Raw genomic sequence first — 24,371 nt, 5'->3', positions numbered from 1 at the left:
CTGTCTTTACATTTATTTTGAAAGATGAAGCTCGCGATTATGGTAAGGGGCGTTACATTTCCGACGAGTGCTTGCGGTGTTCGGCCAATCACAATGCACTGGGTCAGCTGGCCAATCAGAGCAGACTGCGCTTGTCGGAAGGAGGGACTTTGTAGAAAACGAAGCGTTTGAGAGAGGCGGGGCATAGAGGAATAATGTACAGTATTTGAAAAATAATGTGTTTTTTGAACATTAAAGCATGTCAACATATTCGGTTACACCAAATACACAAAATAATGATCTTTAAAAAAGCATCATATGACCCCTTTAATTATTTTTAGTTTAAGTGTTTTTAAAGATAAAAGGTAGGTTTCGCAAATGTCATGAATTATTCATTTATAAATATAATTTTGGTTTTTGGGTAGTCACACCACAACATTTTACAACCTGATTTAACCTTGCCTTGTAATAAAAAGATCAAATTATCTGATATTTGCTTTTATTTTAATAGTTTCAGTTTATTTTAGTTTTTTGTAATTTTATTTTTTTTGTTTTGTTTTTGTTTACATATTTGGCTTTAATTTATTTCAGTTTTAGTAATTTTAGTACTTAAAAACAGAAATGAGAAATGTTTCCTTAGCAACTAACTTTCATCTAATATTTTTTGATATTATTTATTTTTAATCGATTTAATTAACAATAACAACATTGGTTTGGTTGCACTACATGCCCAGTAGATTTTCTTTCACAAATTTCATTTTAAATGTCTTTTTTCTTTATTGTAATATTAGGACCTTTTTACCACCCTGACATTTTTTTTTATTCATGCACTTCCAAAAAATATCAAATGAATTTGAATTAAGAATGGCAAAACATTTTCATTATAGAAGAGGTGTACTTGAGTCATTGCATATATTAATTCCATTTCGAAGAACTTGTAATATTGAAAAGATGAGCTTCATGTCATTGACCCATTTATTTGAAATAACTAAATGCAGCGGGTCTGTTTTTAAGACCTCATTCATAAGTGGTGTTGTTTTGACGTTTGTTGACTATTGCATGGCATTGCATCGGATGTGAAATCACTAGCTTATGTTTTTTTTGTCTCCACACACATACGGCATCCAATGCTCTGCATTGATTTCAGGTTTATTTAAGTGTGTGCAATATGTAACCAGAGGCTTACTATCACTTGATCACTTGTACTAAACTTCCCGGAACGGCCTCTTCTGGGTGTGGCTATGAGTGAAAATTTTGGCATTAATCTCTGATTTCAGTTTTGCATTTCGTTCCTCCCTTAAAGTGCTCCTGACAATTTTCAAATAATGGCTTAACATTAACAACCTACAAGGCCGCGCACCAACCTGTCCACATAAACTTGTTGTGAGCTTTGCCAGCCCTGGGTGTGTGTGAGAGTCGGAATCATCCAGGGTGTGTAAGAGCATGTATGAGGGTGATATAGATCCCACAAAGCTGCAGGTTTTTTCTGTAGGGTGTGGTGTGTGTTTTGTGCCCGGAGGCCGTCTTACACCTTCTCATGTATTAGTATTCAGTGAAGGCTGGAGACCCTAACCTCATTCCAGCCGACTGATGTCACGCTATAGACCCCCTGTACGGCTGATGAATACGATACACATGCCATCTGCCTCCCTCCTCCTGTAAATTAGATGGAAGCTCTTTTCCCTCGAGGTGGACTGTGTAAATAATCTTAATGTGGCGACGGCTGGTTGTGAGCCCTCTGTTTCATTGTCTTGATTTGTAATATATAAGTGTAGATTTATTTTAATGGTCTGAGCTCACTCTTTTGCACACTCATTTGTTGGAGTGGAGTCTGAAGATGAAGTGCTTTGAGATACTGTAGTTGAGATCAAAAGTCTGCTGCCCCGGGGCGTGAGGTGTGGTTCTCTAGCCTCCAGCTGAGAACAGATGATCACATGTTGTGCAGGTGTGCTGACAAACACACAAAAGCACAAAACCAGAGGATCTTTGGCGACTGCTAGGAATTAATAGCAAAAATGCTCACATTATGGAATCAAACCAAATTTGGGCTGGCTTGTCTCAGATTTAGGTAGCACAAAGACTTCTCATTTGTTTGCTGCTTTAATTTTAGGTGATATGAATTATTATTTTATTTTTTTAAGCTAAAACTATGTGAACCTAAAGTATCTAAAAATTAACCTTTTTACTATTTTAAATTTACACAAAAAAATCTGACCTAATCAAAACTTTAAGAATAATTAAAAAATTGTTACAATTTTACAATGGGCGTAGAAAAGAAGCACCCCTCTTTAAAATAATCACATTTTGTTGCTTTGCAGCCTGAAACGAAGACAGACACAGTTTGTGTTTTATCCAGCTGTATTTACTCAGTGAAACTTATAATATCCAAGTGAAAGATATAACACCAACATGTCAGACAAAGCAAAGGATCTCACCCCCTTGTGTCAGTATTTTGCTGAACCACCTTTTGCTTTAATTACAGCCTTTAGTCTGTTGGGATTTGTCTCTGTCTCTACTAACGTTGCACATCTAGACTTTGCAATATTTGCCCACTCTTCTTTGCAGAACTGCTCAAGTTTAGTTAAATTTGACTAGGCCATGCAAGGACATTCACCTTCTCCTTCACTCACTGTGTGCTCAGTTTTGCTGTGTGCTTTGGCTCATTGCCATGTTGGAAGGTAAACTTTCTTCCCACTGACAACTTTGTGGCAGAGGGCAGCAGATTTTACTCAAGAATTATTTCCATTTTTCCTTCTGTCCTGACAAGTGCTTCTGTCCCTGCTGCAGAGAAACAATAACAGGATATGACCACCTCCATGCTTTACTGGAGGAATGCTGTTATTTGGATGGTGAGCTGGATTGGATTTATTGCTTGGTGTTGAGGCCAAATAATTCAATATTAAGGTGCTTTCACACCTGGCCTGTTGTTTTGGGAACCTGCCGCGTTTCCCCCCTTAGCTCGGTTCATTTGGGCATATGTGAACACGGCAATCGCGCTCGGATCCGCGCCAAAACAATCGGTCCGAGATCGCCTGAACGAGGTGGTCTCGGCTCGACTGAAAACGAACTCTGGAGCGGTTCGGTTGTAGTGAGAAAGCAATCCGATCTAACGGACCAATGAACCAGGCTATATCACAGTGTATGATGGGTAATTACGTAAGTTCCGTGAAAAGCATTAGCTTTGTTGTTTTTCTAATACTTCAAAATGAACCAGTGAATGTCTGTGGGTGAGCACGTCTTCGCCAGGGTCTGTATTGTACCAAATACCTTCCACTTCTTAATAATAGACTTCACTGTGCTTCTAGGCCTTTGAATTTTTTTTTATCCATCTCCTGACTTGTGCCAGTCCACAACTTTAACCCAGAGATCTTTTGACAGATTCTTGCCACCCATAGAAGAAAACCAAAGATAATTTAATGCTATAAGCCATGACATGTAAAAATTTGTAACATTTATTAATATTAAGGGTTTTTTTCCCCCAAATAATTCAGCCTGTTTGTATAACTGTAGGTGGTTTAAGGTTAAATAAAATAAAAATCATATTACAAATATAAAATAAAAGTGATTTGACAGCCTACTAAATGTAGCAACCGTTTATCATCAATCACAGCCTTGGTAAACGTTTATCAACCTGTCATGTCAAAAATGAGTGAAAAACGACAATGACCTAATGAATTCTTTCCTTATTCCCTTTCAGTTTCCTGCAGGCTCCTCCGGATCAGCGACCGCTTCTACCTCATCCTCCACATCGTCAGTCCGGCAGACCCGGCAGCGCGTCACCCGGGTCAACCTCAGGGACTTGATCTTCTGCTTGGAGCAGGAGCGAACCACAGCCAGGTCCATGCTGCTCTACAAGGCCCTTCTGAAGTAGCACTGGATGAGATCATCCACGCTAATGGTACTCCACCTGCTTGACTCTCAGTAATATGTTCAAGTCTTCCTCTCCTTCTCCGCATTCATCTCCGGTTTGTGCCTTCAGACTCACCTGTGGCATGAACTCTTTGTTCAGTATGAGCGCGTTGTTGTAAATCTTCTAAACGTAGGCATTCTGGAGATGAGAAGGTTCTGGAAAAGCCCAAAAGGCGGCGGCTGTGGACACCATGTGATTTTCCTCTCTGAGTCACCCTTTTATGGTTTTATTTCCCCTTTGTTTTGGATTAATGAGCCATCATTTTGAGCAATGTTGATCTTTTTATTCATTAACTTGAACTCGGACTGGTTTTACGTTTCAGGATAGAGATTGAGATTTGTTTTATATAAGTAGCGGATGGACTTGTTTTTAACTGAAAGCCTCATTTGCAATAGAGACACTGGAAATGTGAATGCAAAGTTCCTGGTTTTAGAGGTCTATCGAGTCGGGAGTATTTTTAGTAACTTATAAGTAGCGCATCTTCAAGTCTCTAAGGATGTTTTTTTTTTTTTTGTTACTGATTTCTGCAAAATGAAGAGAAACTGTGTTGTAAAACACTGACTGTCTTTCATCCTATTGGATGGTCTTTTGAAAATCAGTGATTGTTTTGTCTCGCACACTCAGTGTGGGGTTATAGGGGTGTACAGTTTCACTAGTGTCTGTGTTAAGTATACTGTGAAATGGTGCCTTACGTGGCCCTCCTGGGGCACCATTGTTTTTAATCAAATCCAAGGCATGGAATTATCTAATATGCTAATACTAATATGCATCGCTTCACCAACGATTCTAGAGCAGGATCTCTCGTAACTTATTTGTGGAGAAATGGCAGGTTGTATGTGCTGTTAATTTGACCATTTAAAAAAAAAAAAAACATTCAAAATGGGGTGGCTTTGATGGACTGCAGTAATTATTTTAAAATACTGACGCATTTTGTATCATGTACTTTTGTGTTTGAAATTCAAGTTCACTATAAATTTAGTATCTGTCATCGGGCATTATTTTATGTCTCAAATACCGAATATTTGTATACTGCCCTTTATGACATGCAGTAGGAGAGGACATGTTTGACATTTACATTTTGGCGTTGTACAGATGTATGTTGGGAGACGGTCAGCGGTCATGTCGTGTGCAATGATTCCTTTGAGATCTGAGGCAAATCTTTTTCCATCTCTCAGATTGGTTTTAATTCGTATTGTTTGTACTGGCATTTGGACAAACAGTATTGTTGATCAAGGGATTGTCTTTTGTCTAAAAAAAAACATATCTATTAGAATTTATATTTTTGCTAAATTTAACAATTTTTGAATGTTTGGTTGGTTTGGAAAAAAGTGCTCATCTCTATTAAATTTGTACTTTTGTAAAAGAATAAAGTTCCTAATTATAATTCTTCCAAGACTTTCTTTGATGTTGTTTTACCCTAATATGTCAAACATGGAATCAAAATTGTTAACTTAAATGAACTTTCATACTGTGAAAAAACCTTAATCTTTCATCAAAATGCTTTTTTTTTTTGGCTGATGTCAATTAGGCCACACAGGCTGTTGGTAACGTTAATCATAATACATCCTATAATTTTGCCTATAGTTAATGTGGTAATATAATGTTAACATAACCAGCAGGTAAAGGATCAAATAAATGTGCCCTGATTCCTGGGGCCTTTTTTTTTTTTCACAGTTGACTGAAAACTCATTCAGGTGAAACTCTATTCTGGTATTTACTGCCCACATTTCATGATTCAATTTCTGATTAAAAACGTCAAGTCCTGTCCTACTTTTTCTTTTCTTTTTCTTACATTTTTTTTTTGTTGTTCAATATTGTTTTGTTCAGAAAATTAACCGTCATTGATCTATTGTGAACTATTCATCCATGTGTTTCATGTTCAAAATGACATTTTAATCAAAATGTCAATCTTATGTTGAAATGGCATGCGGCTTTCTGCTGACATGTGCCATACTTCTCCAATCATTGTCTACTGAAACTCTGCCCCTTTCTCACAATAGACTGCAAGTTTACATTTAGATCCGCCTTCATCCAATCAACGACCAACTGATAAAACCATTTTTTTTCTATTCCGATATTCCATTTCACACATGCTGGTTACTTTAAATATGTTCTCTGTCATTTGTATCAAGTTTTTCCGACACATTCGCATGCAGCCAGTGGTTTAAAATAGGGAAAGAACGCCAACAATTTATTAAAAGTTTGTTTATCAACACCGATTACAAAAAGAATGTGACAATTCAAATAAACACATGCCTGACATACCACTATAATTCATATCAATAATCCATTACAAAAAAATGTTTTATTTAAATAATATACATTTGGACCATACTGCAATATACATCTTGACACAACATCCATTAAAGCAGTATTTAAATTAAGATTTATGTAATGTTCGACATGGCTTCTCCGATAATCATCTTTTTAATGTTCTTGTCCTTGAAACCGAAAACCGAACGGCAGTTGCAGAGCAGCGAGATGACGAGTTGCATTCAGGGGGACCTGCTAAGCGTCCATGAGCCTTCATGTACAATGTACAACAAATCAAGGAATTCTGAATACGTAGCATAAAAGAAATGCTGGCCAGTTAAGACAACACTTAGCATAACAACCTTCCTTTTGAAATAGCTAGGCAAATAACTTGGAAATAATAATGTGCGTTTTTACAACACATTATGCAATTCAGTCGGTTTACCAGCCACCAAGTTAACCTTTCAAGTTTATTCTCCCTCAGTCTTTCTCCGAGTGGCTCTGTTTGCGATGTTTTGCTAAGGGAGAGTGAGTAAAAGGGATTGTGGGAAAGTGACCTTAACTCCTGGAGAAGAAGTCTGACCCGTAGCCCCTCCGTCTCCAGGCCTTAAGGGGCACAGTAATTCCCCTCTTCTACAGCGGTCCGAGCAGCGGCCCCTGACTGCTGCATTCATTAACAATCTGACTCATTTTTTCCAAAGGTGCCTTCATCAAACAAGATGTTATTTTGGACCCACAAGGCATCGAATCTACAAAAGATCTTTACTTTTTAACCGTTTACTCAAAGCAATTATGTATAATAAACGTTCCGAAGCGACTCGTTTTGAAGAAAACGGGCACCGGAAAGAAAGTGGAGGATTTAGCAATGCCATCTGAAAAGCTCTCCCACATGAGTCCAGGTTTCCCTTTAGACATGCTCAAACAAAAATCCTCTCTGCCCAGCACTGAATGCATTACCAGACCGTCTGCTTTAGCCGCCATGTAGCCTCAAGTCAAAGCGTCAGTGCGGCCAACTCCAGACCGCACTTACAACCAAATGACTTCTGAGAACTGCTCTCGTATCCTTCATGTAGCGAGACAACAGCAATAAACCTGTAGGTCATAAAAGAACTGATTTACATAGATGAGACTGGAAAATGAGAACATTAGATATCTAGATTAAAAATGGATCAGAGGACAGACTTTGTATTTTGTGGTTAATTTCGCCCGGGAGCTTGGAGATCAGACTGCTGCATCATTTAGAAGCGTTCTAGCCGGAAGGTGCTCTCGCCATGAACGCAACTTCCTTGTAGAGTCCCTCTTTTTTCGCTCTTCTACGCACATACAATGGCGACTTTATGATATGGATCTGTACTGTGGAAATATAGATCAGTGAATGCATTTTTCATGACTCGAGCCAAAGAAATGGCTAAAAAGTTCAACTGAAAGTTCAGCTGAAAAGCCATCCTGTGAATCGTTTGGGTTTGTAAAGCATCTTTTGGGGCAGATTTGGGGTCGGTGATGAAATTACTCATACATTTACTAAGATTTCAGTCCTCTTGGAGTCTGAAGAGTTGAAGCAAACTCTTCTTGCAAATTAAGTCTTCTATTTGTCTACTGGCATTATTTTTTCTTTTGACAGCAGACTGAGGTGTTTGTGGTTGGTGCAAGAGCCGGCTAGTCCAGAGGCTCCTGTTTTATCCTGATGGGTGTGTGGCTGGTCTGACACCGTCTGTCTTCCCGACTCAAGATGTATTCGCTGAACTGGGAGGAGTCCACACCCCCGCCGCACGATGCCACCATGCTGAAGCCTTTTTGGAACAGTCTCTCCAGAACCTAGGAGAAACCAGGGACATTTTTAGTATATTGTTGTAATATAAGAAACTCAGTACTTCGTATAGTTGAATTAGTACACCAACAATCTCTCGAGAACCTATGAGAAACCAGGGCCATTTTTTAGTATTTTGAGAACTTTTCCACACAATATGAGAACCTCAGTATCAGTACTACACCTAATTCTGACAAGACATCACCATACCGAACCCTTTTGAAACAGTCCCTACAGGACCAAGGAGAAACCAGGGACAATGAGTTTTTAAATTTATGCTGCTCTATAAGCAATTCATATAGTTGCATCGACAGATAGAATGCTGAACCCTTTAAGAAAAAGTCTCTCCAGGACCTAAATGAGACCAGGGGATTTTTCTAATATTTTGAGATGAAGCTTTCCATAAAATAAATGAACTAAACTCCTATTTATGGATCTATATTAGCACTTCACATAAATAAATCAAGACGGCTCCAGACTGAAACCATTTGCAACAGTCTCTCCAGGACCTAGATGAAACCAGGGGAGTTTTTTAGTACTTTGAGATGAAGCTTTCCATAAAATAAACTCCTGTCTGTGCTACTCGTGTCAGCACTTCAAATAAGTTTGCATAATTGCATCAAGACGACACCTTTTGCAACAGTCTCTCTAGGACCTAAGAGAAACCAGGGGACATTTTTTCTCAGCATTTCAGCTCAAGTTCTCCATTGAATATGAGAAATTCAGTATGATTTTTGCCACTCTGTCAGAGCTTCATAGTTGCATCAAGACAAATTCCATGTTGAAACTGTCGCTCCAGGACAAACCAGGGGCATTTTTATTATTTAGAGAAGTTCTGTTAAAGGTGCAGTAAGCGATTTCTGAGAAATGCTGTTGATATTTGAAATCACCAAAACAAACACACCCCTGCCCAAAAGAATCACACCCCTATCTTGCCTCCGCCCCCAAATTTCTGAACATGCTATTCAACACAGGCACCTCCCCCATCACTACTGGACACACCCCTTACTGGTGATTGGCTACAAGTGTGTTTTGGTGCTCGGTCTGATCCACTTTCAACTGCGTTTCTCAGAAATCGCTTACTGCACCTTTAAATCTGAGAAACTTTGGAGTTTTTGGAATAAATTATTTATGCTACTCTTTACATAATTGCATCAAGATGGCAACCCTTTCTGGCACCATTTCTCCAGGACCTAAGAGAAACCAGGGGAGTTTTTCTTTTAGAGATTTTAAGATGAAATTTCCATAAAATAAACTCCCATTTATGCTGCTCCATCAGCACTTCTGATAATTACATTAAGACGACAGTCTCTCTGTGACCTAAAAGAAACCAGGGGAATTTTTGTCTATTTTGAGTTCTCTGTTGAATATGAGAAACTCAGTATGAGTTTTTTGGAAGTAAACTCCTATTTATGCCACTCTATCAGCACTTCACATAGTTGCATCAAGACGCATTTAAAATGTGCAATCTCAGTAACAGTGCTATCAACAACTTCACGCTTGCATTACCCTCAGACGTTTCTCACTCCAGACCATCCACCCGGGATGAGAAGGAGCGAGACATCCCCTGGGCTGTTTACAGGGGTTTGATGCGGAGTCAAATGAGAATAGGCTCCCCCACTGACAGCCCACACTGAAGCTGCCCGGCGCTTTCATTACAAACCCAATGCACACAATCTCTGCTACTGTCAGAGATCCCTCACAGAGAGCCGTCTCTGGGCGACCGCTGTCGCTGTCATTCCCACCGCCGCAAAAAGCCAACGAAATGTTTTATCTGTTGGAGTGCTTGTAGATTTTTTTGAAATTCAATACATGCAGCCTTGAGTATTCACTTACTCCTGCACTTCTTTCAAGTGTGCTTCACATGAAAATGAAAGTTCTGGCTCGGGGCTACAGAGCCAGATAAAAGTCCCTCTGCAAAAAAAAAAAAATAGACGAGGGAATCAGTTGAACTGCACAGGGCCTGAGAAAAAATGTCCACCCTTATCCTCACTTTGGAAGTTGAGGCTGCGGAGAAACTTGTAGAGGAAATGAACACTTCTTACGACTTACGCACAGATGAGGTATGAAAGAAATCGGCAGATGATTCAAGGGCCTACCGTGCACAAAGAAAGATTGCTCTTTTCAAGAACATATATCGGCATTAAGTCTTGTGTAAGGTTTCTGTTGCATCAGTGTTACAGAAGCGAGTTTTAATACACAAATTGTTTCAAACTTTTTCCATTGGATTTCGAAAATTTGTCTTAAAGAGATAGTCCACCAAAAAATGTTTTAAAAAAAGTTTATAATTTACCCCCCTCATGAAGAAAAGATGATTTTGGAAAATGCCTCCATGAATGCTGACCATTTAATGAGTTCAATGTTGTTTTGGACCCCATTGACTTTCATTGTATGGTCAAAAACTGTATTCAAAATATATTCTATTCCAGAGTGAAATCTGGGTGAAATATACCTTTAATTTGTATTTAATCCATTCCTTTCATAAAATACATCCATATCTAGAGTTCTTACTAAAGACAGAATGAACATATATAGACTCTAGCTAGATATGTTCATTCTGTCTTTAGTAAGACAGAAGCTTTTATACTTGAGAGGCTTGTGACACTCTATATTATAGTGTCACAAGCCTCTCAAGTATTCAGGCATTGATATCTGAAGGCTTATGATTTTGACATTACACTCACTGCGCTGATGGTTGCATCACTTACTAACTTTCTTACAGTAAAAGGCTACAATTTCTTGGCAACAAACTGGCTCCCTCACTCTGTCTTTTTCCATATCTCTCATCCTCTTGTCAGTCCTCTCTGATCTATCTTCTCATATTTCATACGTGGGTTTTCGTGAACACCCGAGATGTGTGACAAAGACTCACTTCAAAAAATCCACCCGCATGATTCAGTCAGTTAAGTGCGCAAAAGTGGGGGAAAAATAAGTGTTATCAGACACACTAATTAGTTATACAGTAAGTCAATTAGGCGTGTGTAAAAAAGTAGCGTAAACCAGTTTAGGTTGTTCAAAGAAACCAAAGTACAGTATTAAAAATGTAGCATGTGTGTTTAAAATGCTTCAGGCACAGAAATGTTGGAGCACTTTTTCAAACAGAGAGATTTGTCTTAAGGACGAGTTAAAAATAAATTATGCATATCATTTCCCTCTCTTCTCTTCTCGGTTTCATGACTACATATTCCCCACATTAGCATCGCCTCCAGGATTCAAGGTACCGGACATTATAAAACGTATGTATGTGGATGTGTCTGTGTGTACGCCAGGATGTGTGTCTATTTTAGCACCTTTCAAACAGCCAAATCGTGAAGTATGTGAGAAGATGACATGGGGCATAACTGCACCTCTGCAGCTGTGAAGCCACACCTTCATCCACACCTGCCTACTACATCTTGCACCCTCTCACATCTCTTCTGGTTGGCAGGCAGCAGTCGAGCTCCCTCCGAGACACATCAGCACAGCCAAAGTCCAAGTCAAAATTGTAAACTTGAGCAAATGCTTTATAATAGGCTCATTGATATGGCAAAAGTGATTGACAGTCTTAATTAATTTAAAATGATGTAATGTCAATATTTAAATGTTTAATTAAATTAAAATTGTAAATTAATTTAGAGCTTTTTGACCATTTTTTGGGATTTAGATGTTGCAGTCCAGGTTCAAACCAGCATTTCCATTTCCAATTCGAGCATTGTGGTTCATTGTGCCTGGACTACACTTGTCAAATGTGATTAAAACTACACACAAATAGGTGAATCTCAAGAAAAAAACATGCCCAGGTCCACAATTTACTCCAAAAACAATAACAATATATATATATAAACATTTTCATTGTGACATTATTTTCATGACAATCACATTTTCCTCCCAAATCTTCATTACCATAATGTGTCTGGATATTTTACTTATACGCTTTATTGCAACATTACATTCTTGTAATTGTAATTTTGTAGTTTCCTCTGGATTCGCCCAAGTATGTACTATGGTTTAAAAGTTTGGGGTCATTAAGATTTTTTGTTTTTTTTATTTTTTATTTGAAAGAACTGATATATTTATTCAGCCAGGATCCATTAAATTAATTATGAGTAACAGTAAAGATATTTATTATATTATATCAAATAAATGCTGTTCTTTTGAACTTTCTACTTATCAAAGCTTCCTGAAAAAAAAAAATCAGTTTCCACAAAACTATGAAGCAGCTAGTTTTAAACATAGATGATAATAAGAAATGTTTCTGAAGGATTATGTGACACTAAATACTGGAATAATAACTGCTGAAAATTCAGCTTTGCCATCACAGGAATGTTACATTTTAAAATATAATGAAATAGAAAACAATTATTTTAAATTGTAATAATAGTTACTGTATTTTTGGTCAAATAAATGCAGCCACGATGAGCATAAAAGACTTCTTTCAAAAATATTTTTAAAATCTTTCCGACCCCCAACTTTTGAACGGTAGTGTATTAGTCAGTGATGATGACCATCAAATATTGTTTCAGTATTACTCAATGACTGCTGTACCTGCACAGAGTTGAGCCTGCAATAGCCATTCAGTGGAAAGCGAATAACGTGGGTTGGGTCCTGGTTCCAGCCGGCATTGACTGAATTGCACATGACATCCCCTGTCTCTGGGAAAATCTCCTCTATGAGGGCCTTGTCCCCACTGATGGCAATCCTCTCGCCCAGGTCAGGGGTCACCCGCACCACCAGGCACTCACAGGGCTGAGCCGCCCGCCGCTGCTCCCGGTCCTGTTTCCAGCGCTCCAGCTCTTTCACCATGGGCGTCAGCTGGTAATACCGAGCCTCCTCGTAAAGCAGCTGGAACTCCTGCAGGAACAACACATGGATGTGAATGTATGCACGGAAAGAAAAGAAGAAACAAACAACCCATCCAGCAAATGATTGAATGAGCAGACAAACAGACCCAACCATGGAGTATATGAATGAACAAGTAGACAAAGAAAATGCACAAATACATGAATGAATGAACAAATAAATCAACAACCCACTGAGCAAATGAACAAATAAGAAAACAAACAAATGTACAGACAAATTAATGAATGAACAAACTTGGAAAATTAACCAGCTATTGAGCGAATGAATGAACAAGCAGACCAAAAATTACTGAAACAAACAAATGACTGAAAAACAACCCACTGAGCGAATGAACGAACAAGGACACAAACAAACAACCAAGTGAGTGAACGAATGAGCAAACAAACCACCAAATAAATGAATGAATGAATGGGCAAACAAACAAACCACCAAGTGAGCAAACAAATGCACAAACAACCCATCAACCAAATGAATGACCGAGCGAACAAACAACCAAATGAAAGAATAGAAACAAACAAAAAATTGACTACTGAGTGATTACTGAGTTATTTTCCATTGCTGCTCCATCACTAAAGAGATTTTTAGATTTACATTTTCCACTAGGAAAGATATGATGGGCTAATAATATCAGAAAATGAAAGAAGAAATTCAACACCACATGATGATTGAATATTGTGTTTCAAAGCACACGTCGTTTAGCATTGAGCATGAACCCAGACCAACACATGGAGCAATTTTGCCCATCTGACCCATCTTTAGCCAGGACCAGGACAAGGGGTGGGTTTGTTAAGCCCCCCAGCTCTCCCCTCACTCACAGACTATCTGGTTGGACAGCACAGATTGCAGCCTCTGCCTGAGGCGTCCTTCACCCTACAGCACATTTACCCCACTTACACTCGCCTTTCATTCACCACTAAACCAGATGGCAACATGCCTCAGTCCCACCATTACAATCACTGCAAAAATGAAAATATTTCCATTTTTCCATGTAAACATGGTGGTATGGGCATATATTGAGGAAAATGAATGATAAACCAAAGTTAGTGGTGTTACCACTTGTGTTATACTGCATGCAAGCTTTTCTTATATTTACTTTTACCAATACTACAGGTCTAATTTAAATAAAAACATCTAAATATTAAACCCTTATGTTCTGTTCATACTGTGTTTCTAAATTTTAAAACAATTGTTTACTCATTAATTCAGGTTGAAGGGGACATTTTTTTCAGTCATAACAATGCCAAAAAGTGTCCCACTTTACCTGAATTCAACCTATTTTTGTATTATTGTTAACTAAAGTAAAACTAAAACCATAAAAACATTTCTGTTACTTGAGAAAAAAAAAAAATTATATATATTAGTGCTGTCAAACGCACATACAAAATAAAAGTTTTTGTTTGCATAATATATGTGTGTGTGTTCTGTGTATATTTATTATGTACATATTAGTACACACACATACAGTATATATATATATTGAACATATTTACATGTTTATGTTTATAATCTTAAAATTTATATTATAAATAAATATATTTAATATATAAACATAACATATATATTTCTGAAATATATACATGCATGTGTGTGTATTTATTTATACATAATAAATATAAACAGCATACATACATACATAAACAAATTGGATGCGATTAATGGCGATTAATCGTTTGACAGCACTAATATATATACAAATTCAGCTAATTGCCAAGACAACATCAAGTTTGTTTAACTTGAGGTACTAAAATAACCAAAACTAAATAGACTAAAATAAATCAAAATGAATAAAAACAATATATAGACATTTAAAAAAAAAAAACTATTAAATATGACAAAACAAAACATACATAATATATTATATATTATTTAATAAAATGAATAGGGAGGGGATGAAAAAGGTGAAGATTATATATATATAAACAATACATAAACTCTCTCTTTCTCTCTCTCTCTCTCTATATATATATATATATATATTGATATTAAGGTTTGATATTATTAAAGCAAACACTTTTGTGGAAAAAAAAAAAAAAAAGATTTTCTGAAAATTTTTCTAATGATTTGAAATATACCTGGGCTCTTGAAAGTCCAAATAGTGAGGTACATTTTGTCATGCAGGAAGTTTGATGGATGTTATCAAGCTCAAAATTTGCCATTTCTCATTAGATTAGGAAACGTCATGAAGCGTTAACCTGATACTTCAATGTTAATGTTTTGCGAGATATTAAAACGGCCTTGGGGTCTCTCAGACCCCAAACATGAGGCCTGAAAGCCATTTCTGCTCAAAACTCTACAGCATTCTTTGGTTCTGCGCCTGATGGCCTATTTCCTCGTGGCCGTGAGAGATAGCTGTGATCTCGACCCTGCCGGCTCTTCATCCCCACCCTGTAAAGCCTACTCATTCCACTGCAGGCTACGCCACAGAGAACAATAGCACCGACCATTTCAGACACAACGCTCTTTTACAATTACCACAAGAAAAGGAGTTGTTTTCTTACCCACACCCCTCCCTCAGCCTCTCTTCTTTCTCTCTCTCTTTATTCCCTATGTTCCTTTCTTTAGCCCATACTGGTGCTGACAACATGGATACAGAGACCTCAGGCCTTCGGGCTCTTGCTAATTCAAAGAAAAACAAGCTGTGCTTCTTTCCCAGGTCTGCAGTGAATGCTGGGTATGTTTTAACAGGGCTTCTTCTGTGACTCACTGTTGGGAAAGAGAATGTAAAAGCAACAGCCCACAGAAGAGTGAATTTTGTCTTTAGGCCATATCCATATGGACAAATGAAGCTAGATGCGCTACACTGTTTTCAAGTGTAAACTCTTCTAGAAGAACAAAAATGTTGTCAATTAGGTCAATAAGTTGAGTCTAATGAATTCACAAACGTAACAGACATCTGGGAGGAGATCAAATGTATCCCGTCACCTCTCACAGGAGGTGCTGCTGCATCTGACAACATGCATCATTCGCTTATGTACAGCTTCATCTGAAAATATTCAGTGGTTCTTTACAGCATCTTAGGCTCTGGATGAAAAAGAAAGGGTAATAAGTGTGAAAGTTTATAGGCCTCAAACCCAACAGTGACCAGCTCATGTAGTCATTGAGTTTTCCCACTCTTGCAAGTCAGGGCACGTAAAGTGTGTTGATGGGTAAAGTGTGAAAAGTTAAGTATAATGGGATGTAATGAAGTGCAGTTACATATTTAATGTTCTGTTATCAAACGGCCACGCACAGTAGAGAAAAGCTAGCCACGAGCCTGAGGCGCAAATGACTAGTCTCACCCTAATTAATCCCATTGACACAAATACCTTTACCCATCTGATTTTTCACTGAGGCGGGCATAATACTTCACCAACTTATGTGCTGATATTGAAGAAAACTCTCTCAGCTATGTGCATGAAGTCAGAAATTATATTTCACACTATTTTGAATCCAACTTTAAATTTCACCTTAGACTTTATGGTTCTGTTTTATTCTATTTTTTTATGTTATTATTTGTTCTTTTATTTTATTTGGCTATAAATGTGCTTGGCTAATGTGGAAAGTTTTGTATCAAAATGCAAAGAATTGCCAAGATGTCTTTGCCAGCAAACAGGTTAAGTTGTTTGAAGCCTTGGAAAATGATAATTGAAGAATTCAACAAGCATCCAGGGATATTTGAGACATAAAGCTTAAGATAATTCCAAACACATGGAAATTGAATAAACCTGCTGTGAGGTTCTGTCTGGGTCCTTTAATAGCGTAAGGCTATTGACGTGATGCTAAAAGAAGAACTAAATGAAAGTTCTGACCTGCTGAAGAGACACTGGGTATGTGCACGTTACCTTGAAGTCGTCAGGAAGAAGCAGTTTGATGGTTCTCAGGTAGCTCAGGATATAGCGGAATATCTCTCCATCTCTGTCGATAAAATAATGCTGCTTCAGACTGTCCAAAACAATCGGTTCTATGCCGTTGAACAGGCGACTGATTCTGGAGGGAAAAAATGTAAATCAATGATTTTTCATTTTAAAAAAGCATTTTGTTTTAAAAGTTCTATGCAAGCACTACACTACATTAAGAATGATTTTGCTCATATCATGTCACATTGTAAAAGATATTCTCTAAAAACTGCTTTCTCTTCACATTTTACATTTGAAATAAGTTTAACGGCAAACGTATAAGTTGATTATTTAACCTGATTTAATTGCTGAAATGGGGTCAGGCATTTGGAATTATGTCGTATGCTATTTCTGTTCTTTGGATAAATCGACTTGATCTTTGCAAAATGTTCTTATTTCATTCTCTCATCCTATTTCATTCTTCCGTTCTTTCTTTCTCTCTCTCATTCTGGAAACCGATGCAAAACATTTAATAAGAAAACCAATTCCCCCTTTTGTGCCTCGGGTGGTCCTTTTCTCATATGGTCTTGCCGTTCCCCCAGTTAGAATTTCACCATATAGCTTTAGGCAATCTTAGTTTTTCATCTCAGCCTCTCTTTTTTTTCCCCTCCAAAAAGCAATTAAAATGCTGCCTGCTTTTCCCCCTCCCCCCATTTTCCTCTCCTCCCTCCTTCCCGTTGCTCTCTCGCTCCATATCCATTAATAAATCAGAGCGAGCCACGTTCTCTGTTAACCTGAACAGATGTGGCAAAGCTCTCACTTTTTTCCCATCTTGCACACACACACATGTACGTCTCTAACCTCCGTAGATAACGGTTGGGATGGATGCAGCAGGTAGGAATTGCATGACTCTACAAGTGGCTTTTGATCACAAAAAAACAGAGCTTTAAGTCATTTAAAAGTAGAGCATTTGAATGTATCGCCCTATTTATATGTAAATTCATTAGTTTAACACTTAAATATGCACTTACATAACTGTTACAAAGGCAAAAATTATGAACTTCTCACGACAGCTCAACACGACTATGACACATAGTTTTACGGCAACATAAGTCATAGTAAACCCCAAAAACGGTCAGCGTCAAATCACAACTGGTCTTACCTGGAGTCTGGGTATTTGGTGAGGGTGGCCAGACTGCTGGTGTACATGTGCCCGCCTACGTCAATGTGGACTGGAGCGTTTGCTTTAGTCAGCTGAGCCGGCAGTGGGATGCCCTGAGCGGCCAGAGGAGACACTGGGGACCGGGTCAAAGACAGCCGAGACATGCTCCTTCCCTCCTGCACAAACAGCACAGTATCAAATAAACAGCTTCTGGTTCCCCTCTCCCCTTCAATCTCCGAGATCTAAGGTGCGATTCTGGCCTGCAAGCACGCAGGAGATCACTTTTACATCTTCCCTTAAATTGCGTTTTTACCTTAAGAATTAGCACCCAAGTCTAATTAAGAAAATTTGCCTGCCGTTTTTTTCCTCTCCTTTTTTCATAGAACCGGAGGGGAGAAATGGAGTGATGCTTATTAGCGAGCACGAAAGGGAGAGAGGGAGAGAGGGAGAGAGGGAGAGAAAGAGAGCGAGAGAGAGAGGGATGGATCCTAGTACTGTAGGTGTCTACCTCCAGGGAAAGAGAGGGAAAAAGTGTAAACTCCTAATTAAAAATATTGGGCGAATGTGTGAGACGCAAAACACCTCTTCACCAACAGCTTTTCAGTTCTTCAAAAGTTTCTGAGAGCAAATGAATCGACATTTTGAATTGAAGCCAAAAATGAGAGTAAATAAGACTTTTACTCCCACAAGGTCAAATATCAAAATCTAAATGATGCTGCGTCATAATAAAGTTTTAATTCGTGGTAAAGGTTCTAAATGATGCTTCATTCAAATATTTGATCTCATTGTCCTCTCCTTAATAATTACAGCTCTTTACATTAAAACCATAGGGACTATGATGCTTGACTGCTATTGTGGCATGAATCGACTTGTTTGGACTTTGGAGTAACGAACAATTCTGTCTAAACAGATGGTTAAAGTCCCATTTCCAGAGGCACAATGCCTGAAGCAATGTGTGCCCAATGGTGTACATCAGAGACTACTCCTGTATAGGATGATGAATCTTATGTCTAGCCGTTAGATTTAAAATCAAATCTCACAAATTTAACTGGTCACTGGTTTGGCTATAGTAAAGTTTTAAAATATGTTGTAAAAGACAAAAAAAAACTGAAATATTATGAGGAGTATATATATATATATATACACATAGGATTTGGGGCCTGGGTAGAACTGCCCCACTTTTCACAATATTAAAAAAATCAATCAGTGCGCCACGGCTAAATAAATAATATTTTACCGGAGTTGTGAGTGTTCATTCGTCTGAATTGCATTTGATGACATTAAAATACCGAGTTCCGAGAAATAATGACAAGAAATCATATATTTCTTGTAAAATCCGAAAAGCAAACGTACAATTATACTAGCAGCCCAGTCACATAACGAACAAGTGACTCGTATGAGCCGGTTCTTTTAATGAATCACTCAAAAAGACTCATAACTTAAAATCAGCCTGACGATCCTTCACTGAATGAACAATGAATCCGTCAAAGCGGTTTGAATCAACATCTCACTCAGTTAGTAAGTGCACGTTATCATTAGTTTGAGTGATGTCCGTCTCGAAATTGCCCTGTTATATATATATATATTAGTTGTACTAGGTCGGAAGCGACAGAGGTTTAGAGTGCAAAATGAGATATAATCAAAGAGTACATCAAACATCAAAGTCAGAAATAATAGTTTGTGTTGTCAAAAACTGCGCCAGGTCCCTGGAGTGCGTGAAATAGCCCTACAACTCTCTGTACCGCACTTCCTGTACGCAATGGGCATACAGTAGCGCTCTGACCTCTCGTTGTATGCTCAAATCAGCCCTCCCTGATCTAAAACTGCAAAAGCACGACACACACTGAGAACGAATGCAAAGATGCGCTAGAGAAACATTCGAGAATTTGACAGAATCCACCGTACCGTTTCAAACATTTTAGGATGTCCGACGCAATCTGTGGAGGATTCTAGCAGACTGTCTCTGGTGAAGGTTGCTCGTCCTTTAGAAAGAACTTTTTCGTGATATTTTCTCGGCACTCCAAGAGCTCTTCGTACAGAATCCGGCGACAATTCCCTTCAGAATCCAGCGAAATCTAACGCCGGTGCAAACGCAGCGCTATATAGGTCGCTGTGGCTTTAAAGGCTCGCTTAAAACACAGACCATAGACTGCTATTGACACTTTCCACAAAAGCTACACAGAGGAGTCAGTCGAGGCTGCGTCCTTACCTTGGAAGACATAGCTGTAAATGTATCTTCAGCCCTCTTTAAAACATGAGATCGATCGTGGCGTGTCTTAGCCTCGCGTTTTTTTCTTTCTTGCTCCTTTTTTGTTGAAGCGTGAGAGTGCGTTGAAGGCACAGCGTTCCAGCCCGAATAACAGGACAGCTGAACAAGAATTCTTGCTCAAGGCTCTCCAAACGCCCCGGGGCAGGATTAGGCTACAATTAGCTCAACCCTGCCTGAGCTGGGGCGAGTTACAAGAACACCATTTGATCTTGCTATTCACATTTGGAAGTATGCGTATATATGCGTTTAATCGCATTTATCGTCATTTATTCATCTACTTGCCGCGTCTGAACAACATGTACGGGGAAAACGGTTTACTAGGTCACCTGTGTGCATGTCTGATAAACCTTCATCGAGCAAAAGAGAAACAATCTTTTGTTTTAAACGGCATTACATACGCTATGACCCCCCCGTCTTTTTATTTACATTTCTTTTCCAGAGATTCTTACGGGCATAAAAGAATATATCGTCTTACTTTGGTTTAATGTTTCTCACAGCGTTCTTATAATGTTCTGCTGGCCATGAAAACTAAATGAGACGTATGTCGATATGCTCTGTGCCTCTGCAAAAGGCGCCCACACAACCGCCTCGAGCCAAACGCGCCATTTCAATGTTTCGCGCGCGGCTAGATAGAGATGTCTGCCATGGCACACAGCTTTCAGGTGGAAGACAGGCTCATTGTGCTGAAAACATTGTTACAAAAAGGATACTTGACAGTTTTAAGACCACTGTAATATTGTTCCCATTCTCGTTCAAATGTTCTGTACCTTGACATCTGGCGCCAACCAGTGACCAAACTAAACGCAGCCAATAAAAAAGAACGTTTTTACAACATTTCCAAAACGTTTCCTTTTAGTTGCAATTAGGTGACAGCATGAAAACGCCACCTAAAACAGGACACAAATAAAGTAGGCCTACCTGAAATAAAACGTAGGCCTATTAGTAACGGTCTGAAAAGCTAAGGGTAAGGGGACTTCAAACTTCAGTATAACGTCAGACGTCAATATAACCCATGTTTACGACCAAAACTAAACACACCAAACGCTGACGACGCGTTGGGCACTTGTACATTTAAACGAAAGGTTAAAAAATGGTCCATGACCTAAAAACGCGTTTAAACACAGTTGTACTTGCTGGGAAGTCAAACAACCTACGAACAGAGAACAAATTATGAATTCAGATTTCCATAAATAAATAACTAACTAGCAATATATTTCATTTCAGTTTTTAGTTGTGCAAAGGGGAAAAAATGATAGAACCCTTAATTTTCTTGTCACAAATTTGAATTTTAAAATGTATTTTCCAATTACCTTCAGTAATCTTTTGGCACAGAGCTAATGTTATCACCGTCCACATAAAAGCCCACATTCTGGAGTGAAAACACTGCAAAGCAAATCTGTTTGTATACTCGAATATGTTGCAAATTATTTGGACTTAACAACCGAATTTTTCTCGCCTTTGGCTGAAATTAGTTTCCCACATCAGAGAAAGACAAGACATTTTTGTCCAATTAAAGGAACAAGCCCGGAGTTAGTTCAATTACTTGACGCTGGAGGAAGATGTAAATTTAAAGATTTAAATAGCTTAGAATGTTGCCTCGAGCGCCTGCACTTCATTTCCTTAATTTACAGAGAGATGAGGGGAGTAATGGTTATCCCAATGATGTGCATCATGCCAACAAACTATAATATCTGAGTTACACTTACTATCCCTGGTCTTGCAGTTGTGTTTATATTCAATATAACAGCCTGAAGACAGAGAAACAAAAGCGTCCTGGTAAATCAATAGCAGCTAAAACTTTCACAATTCACATGAACTAATTTCGTATCAGTGATCCATAGGACTTTATTAACATTAATATTAACATTGTTATAATATCGCATAACCACTAATAGTATTTAAATTATAGTGTTAAAATTTAAATCATATTATTTAAATTATGTAACCGCTTATTTTTTAAGTGTATGTATTTCTAGTACGATGAATTATTACACATTTGGAGGCATGAGCCACTGTTTTGCCAAGAGACAGATGTAATACCTGTGCAACATTCATGAATGCATAAATAAATCTACATAGCCTATTCCCTTTTGAAAGTTATTTTCCGATGATGCCTGTGTCCCTTATTAAACCACGGCGCCATCTGCTGGACATGACTTGCAACGTCAAACATCTCATCTTCTCACCTGAAACAACTTGAAACATTTTTGATGCTGTTGCATTTTGACTACACTTCTTTTGGTAATTAGATTTTCCAGAGTCTTTTTGTAATAACTTAATTTCTAAAAGTTCAGAGCTTTTTCTCTTGCCTCCAGCTCCTTCCATTCCAAAACCCAATCATACGGAGAGACTAATTTTTCTCTTACCCCCTCCTTTTTAAATGTGATTTTTGTGCTGAAGAAAGAAAAATGCGGATTTTTTTTTTGTTCTGTCTTCCACGTGACAAATGGTAGCTGATTTGATGTGGCCTTTGAGTCTGTAGATTGTGAGAGAGAACAGGATGTCAAAGCCCCAGGCCCTGTGAGATAAGGAGGGGGTAACGAGGGGGTGGAGCTAAAAAACCCGCAGTTGCTCCAGGCAGCAGAGGACTTATTGGAGTGGGAGGACAAGATGTAAAGATCAACAGCAGTTTTGACTGCTGCATGAGGGGGGTTGCTGCTTTTGTTTCCAATACTGGGATAAAGTGGCAGAAAAATAATATATATACATGATTGAAATCATTTTAAAATCTTTATGTAACTGCATATTATCTTGATGCCTCCGACAGGAAAAAAAATCCTCAGGTCATTTTCAGAAGTAACTATTCCTGTGCATCCTGTAGTAATAGGTTGCATCACTTCTACTTTTATTTTTAAAGTACGAGCGGGGGCGGCCATTTTTATTTTGAATGGATGAGGCTTCCGGTATCATCCACTTCTAACTATTTAACGGTGCAAAAACAGTCCGCTATGCTACTTGATTTTGAAAGTTTATATTTGTTATCATATTATTTTTAATGTACTATAATAATCACGAACACACTGGTTTGTCACGTAAAGAGCTTTACCGTTTACTGCACTTTGTCATTCTTCTGGTTACTTATCAATAATGAATCTAAAGAATTGCACATTCACAGGAAGTAGCTTACCTCCACAATGAAAAATAAGTTGGATAACAAACAAAAAATATGGAACTAACCTTCAAACAAAGGGCGAAAGAGGTTGTTATGAGTGTCCTGTACATGTCTATAGTGACCGAGTCCTAGAAATGACTGGAATTTTGATTTGTCATTATAACAATAAAGAAGGTAATAACAGAGATGTCATCTAACTAACATTAAAATATTGTGCTTACATTTATTGATATACAGAAAACGTTGTAATATGAGAAATTTGAAAGTAAGGCAAGGGTGTAGCAGGTCATTGAAAATGTTTCGCAATGGTACAGGGTTGCCAACTTCAGAAAATGAAAATACAGGACAATCACCATACGGATTGGGGAGGGGGGGGATTGTCGGATGAGTGACCGTGTAGGCTATACATACACACACACACACATATGTATGCATGTAAATGCGTATTTTTCAATTAAAGACAGCTTATAGATTTAATATGGGCTGCTTTTGGTGCTTGACACCTTTTTATTGGTAAATTTGTGTTTCAAGAATAAGGTCCAAGGTTAATAATTATGCTATTAGTTACTTAAATATAAAATGTTTTTCTCTATTTAACAACATTACAATAGTGAAAGACGACTTCCCTTACTGATCACGTCTCTTGCGCGGCGGGATGTTGGACTCGTGAAAAATAATCACGTAGTTTGTATTCACCAAAACTGATTTACTAAAGTGAAAACCCGGACAGAATTGGTGTTAGTGTGAGCGCCGCTTGCTGTGAGGCGGGAGCGACCAGCCGGCAGAAGATTGTGCAGCCTTCCTCGAACAGTTATGTTCACGATTTCTGATTTACTTAACGTATACTGCGTGAGGGGGGCTGTGATTGGATGATGACAGGTATCGGTGATCATTCTCAAGTGATCAGCACCGCTGCTGTTGTATCAGTCAGTGGTTAGATCAGCGTAGCAGTCAAAAAACAGGACAAGGGAAGTCACATACGGGACAAATCAATTAGGCCCAAAATATGGGACGTCCCGGCTAATACGGGACGGTTGGCAACCCTACAATGGTATATTGAGTAAAGTGATACTTACAGCTGGACTTGAATCACTTTCCTTTGACACTAATAAATACCATTATGCTACATTTTAGACGCTCTTAGTACAGACTATTCATTCTTGGCAGTCTGAGAAAACAAATCACACACAACAAAGGGACAGTTCACCCAAAAATTAAAATTCTG

At 38.3% G+C, this 24,371-nt stretch overlaps 2 protein-coding genes across 4 annotated transcripts in view; one reads left to right on the top strand and one right to left on the bottom strand.

Moving 5' to 3' along the window:
* Nucleotides 1–5,369, top strand: part of LOC107574261 (transcription initiation factor TFIID subunit 4-like) — a 58,747-nt gene extending 53,378 nt beyond the window's left edge. Inside the window, exon 14 of the mRNA XM_016260715.1 lies at nt 3,677–5,369. Within this exon, the coding sequence (XP_016116201.1) occupies nt 3,677–3,850 (174 nt within the window). The 3' untranslated portion in view covers nt 3,851–5,369. The remainder of the gene's footprint in view (nt 1–3,676) is intronic.
* Nucleotides 5,370–7,458: 2,089 nt separating this feature from the next.
* LOC107574235 (BTB/POZ domain-containing protein kctd15-like) lies at nt 7,459–20,567 on the bottom strand. 3 transcript variants are annotated; one of them, XM_016260704.1, is made up of 5 exons: nt 20,510–20,567; nt 17,766–17,941; nt 16,610–16,754; nt 12,474–12,779; nt 7,459–7,957 (listed from the first exon to the last, which is right to left on the bottom strand). In XM_016260704.1, exons 2-5 carry the CDS (start codon nt 17,927–17,929, stop codon nt 7,799–7,801), a joined length of 774 nt encoding a protein of 257 aa, XP_016116190.1. In that variant the 5' UTR covers nt 17,930–17,941; nt 20,510–20,567; the 3' UTR covers nt 7,459–7,798. The 3 variants fall into 3 exon arrangements, with proteins under 3 accessions (XP_016116190.1, XP_016116177.1, XP_016116182.1); XM_016260691.1 differs by lacking the exon at nt 20,510–20,567 and adding an exon at nt 19,975–20,152; XM_016260696.1 differs by lacking the exon at nt 20,510–20,567 and adding an exon at nt 19,671–19,872.
* Nucleotides 20,568–24,371: the final 3,804 nt, after the last annotated feature.

Source organism: Sinocyclocheilus grahami, unplaced genomic scaffold (genome assembly GCF_001515645.1).
Source record: "Sinocyclocheilus grahami isolate Dianchi unplaced genomic scaffold, SAMN03320097.WGS_v1.1 scaffold31.1, whole genome shotgun sequence".
Taxonomy (NCBI): domain Eukaryota; kingdom Metazoa; phylum Chordata; class Actinopteri; order Cypriniformes; family Cyprinidae; genus Sinocyclocheilus; species Sinocyclocheilus grahami.
The sequence above is the reverse complement of the archived record's forward strand: the minus strand, read 5'-3'. Positions and strand labels throughout refer to the sequence as shown.

Excerpts from the sequence above, each read along its gene's own strand:
- LOC107574235 (XM_016260691.1), bottom strand. Across the intron at positions 12,780-16,609 it reads TTCTTCCTGACGACTTCAAG|GAGTTCCAGCTGCTTTACGA; the intron begins GTAACGTGCACA and ends TTGTTCCTGCAG. Across the intron at positions 7,958-12,473 it reads GCAGGCTCAACTCTGTGCAG|GTTCTGGAGAGACTGTTCCA; the intron begins GTACAGCAGTCA and ends GGTTTCTCCTAG.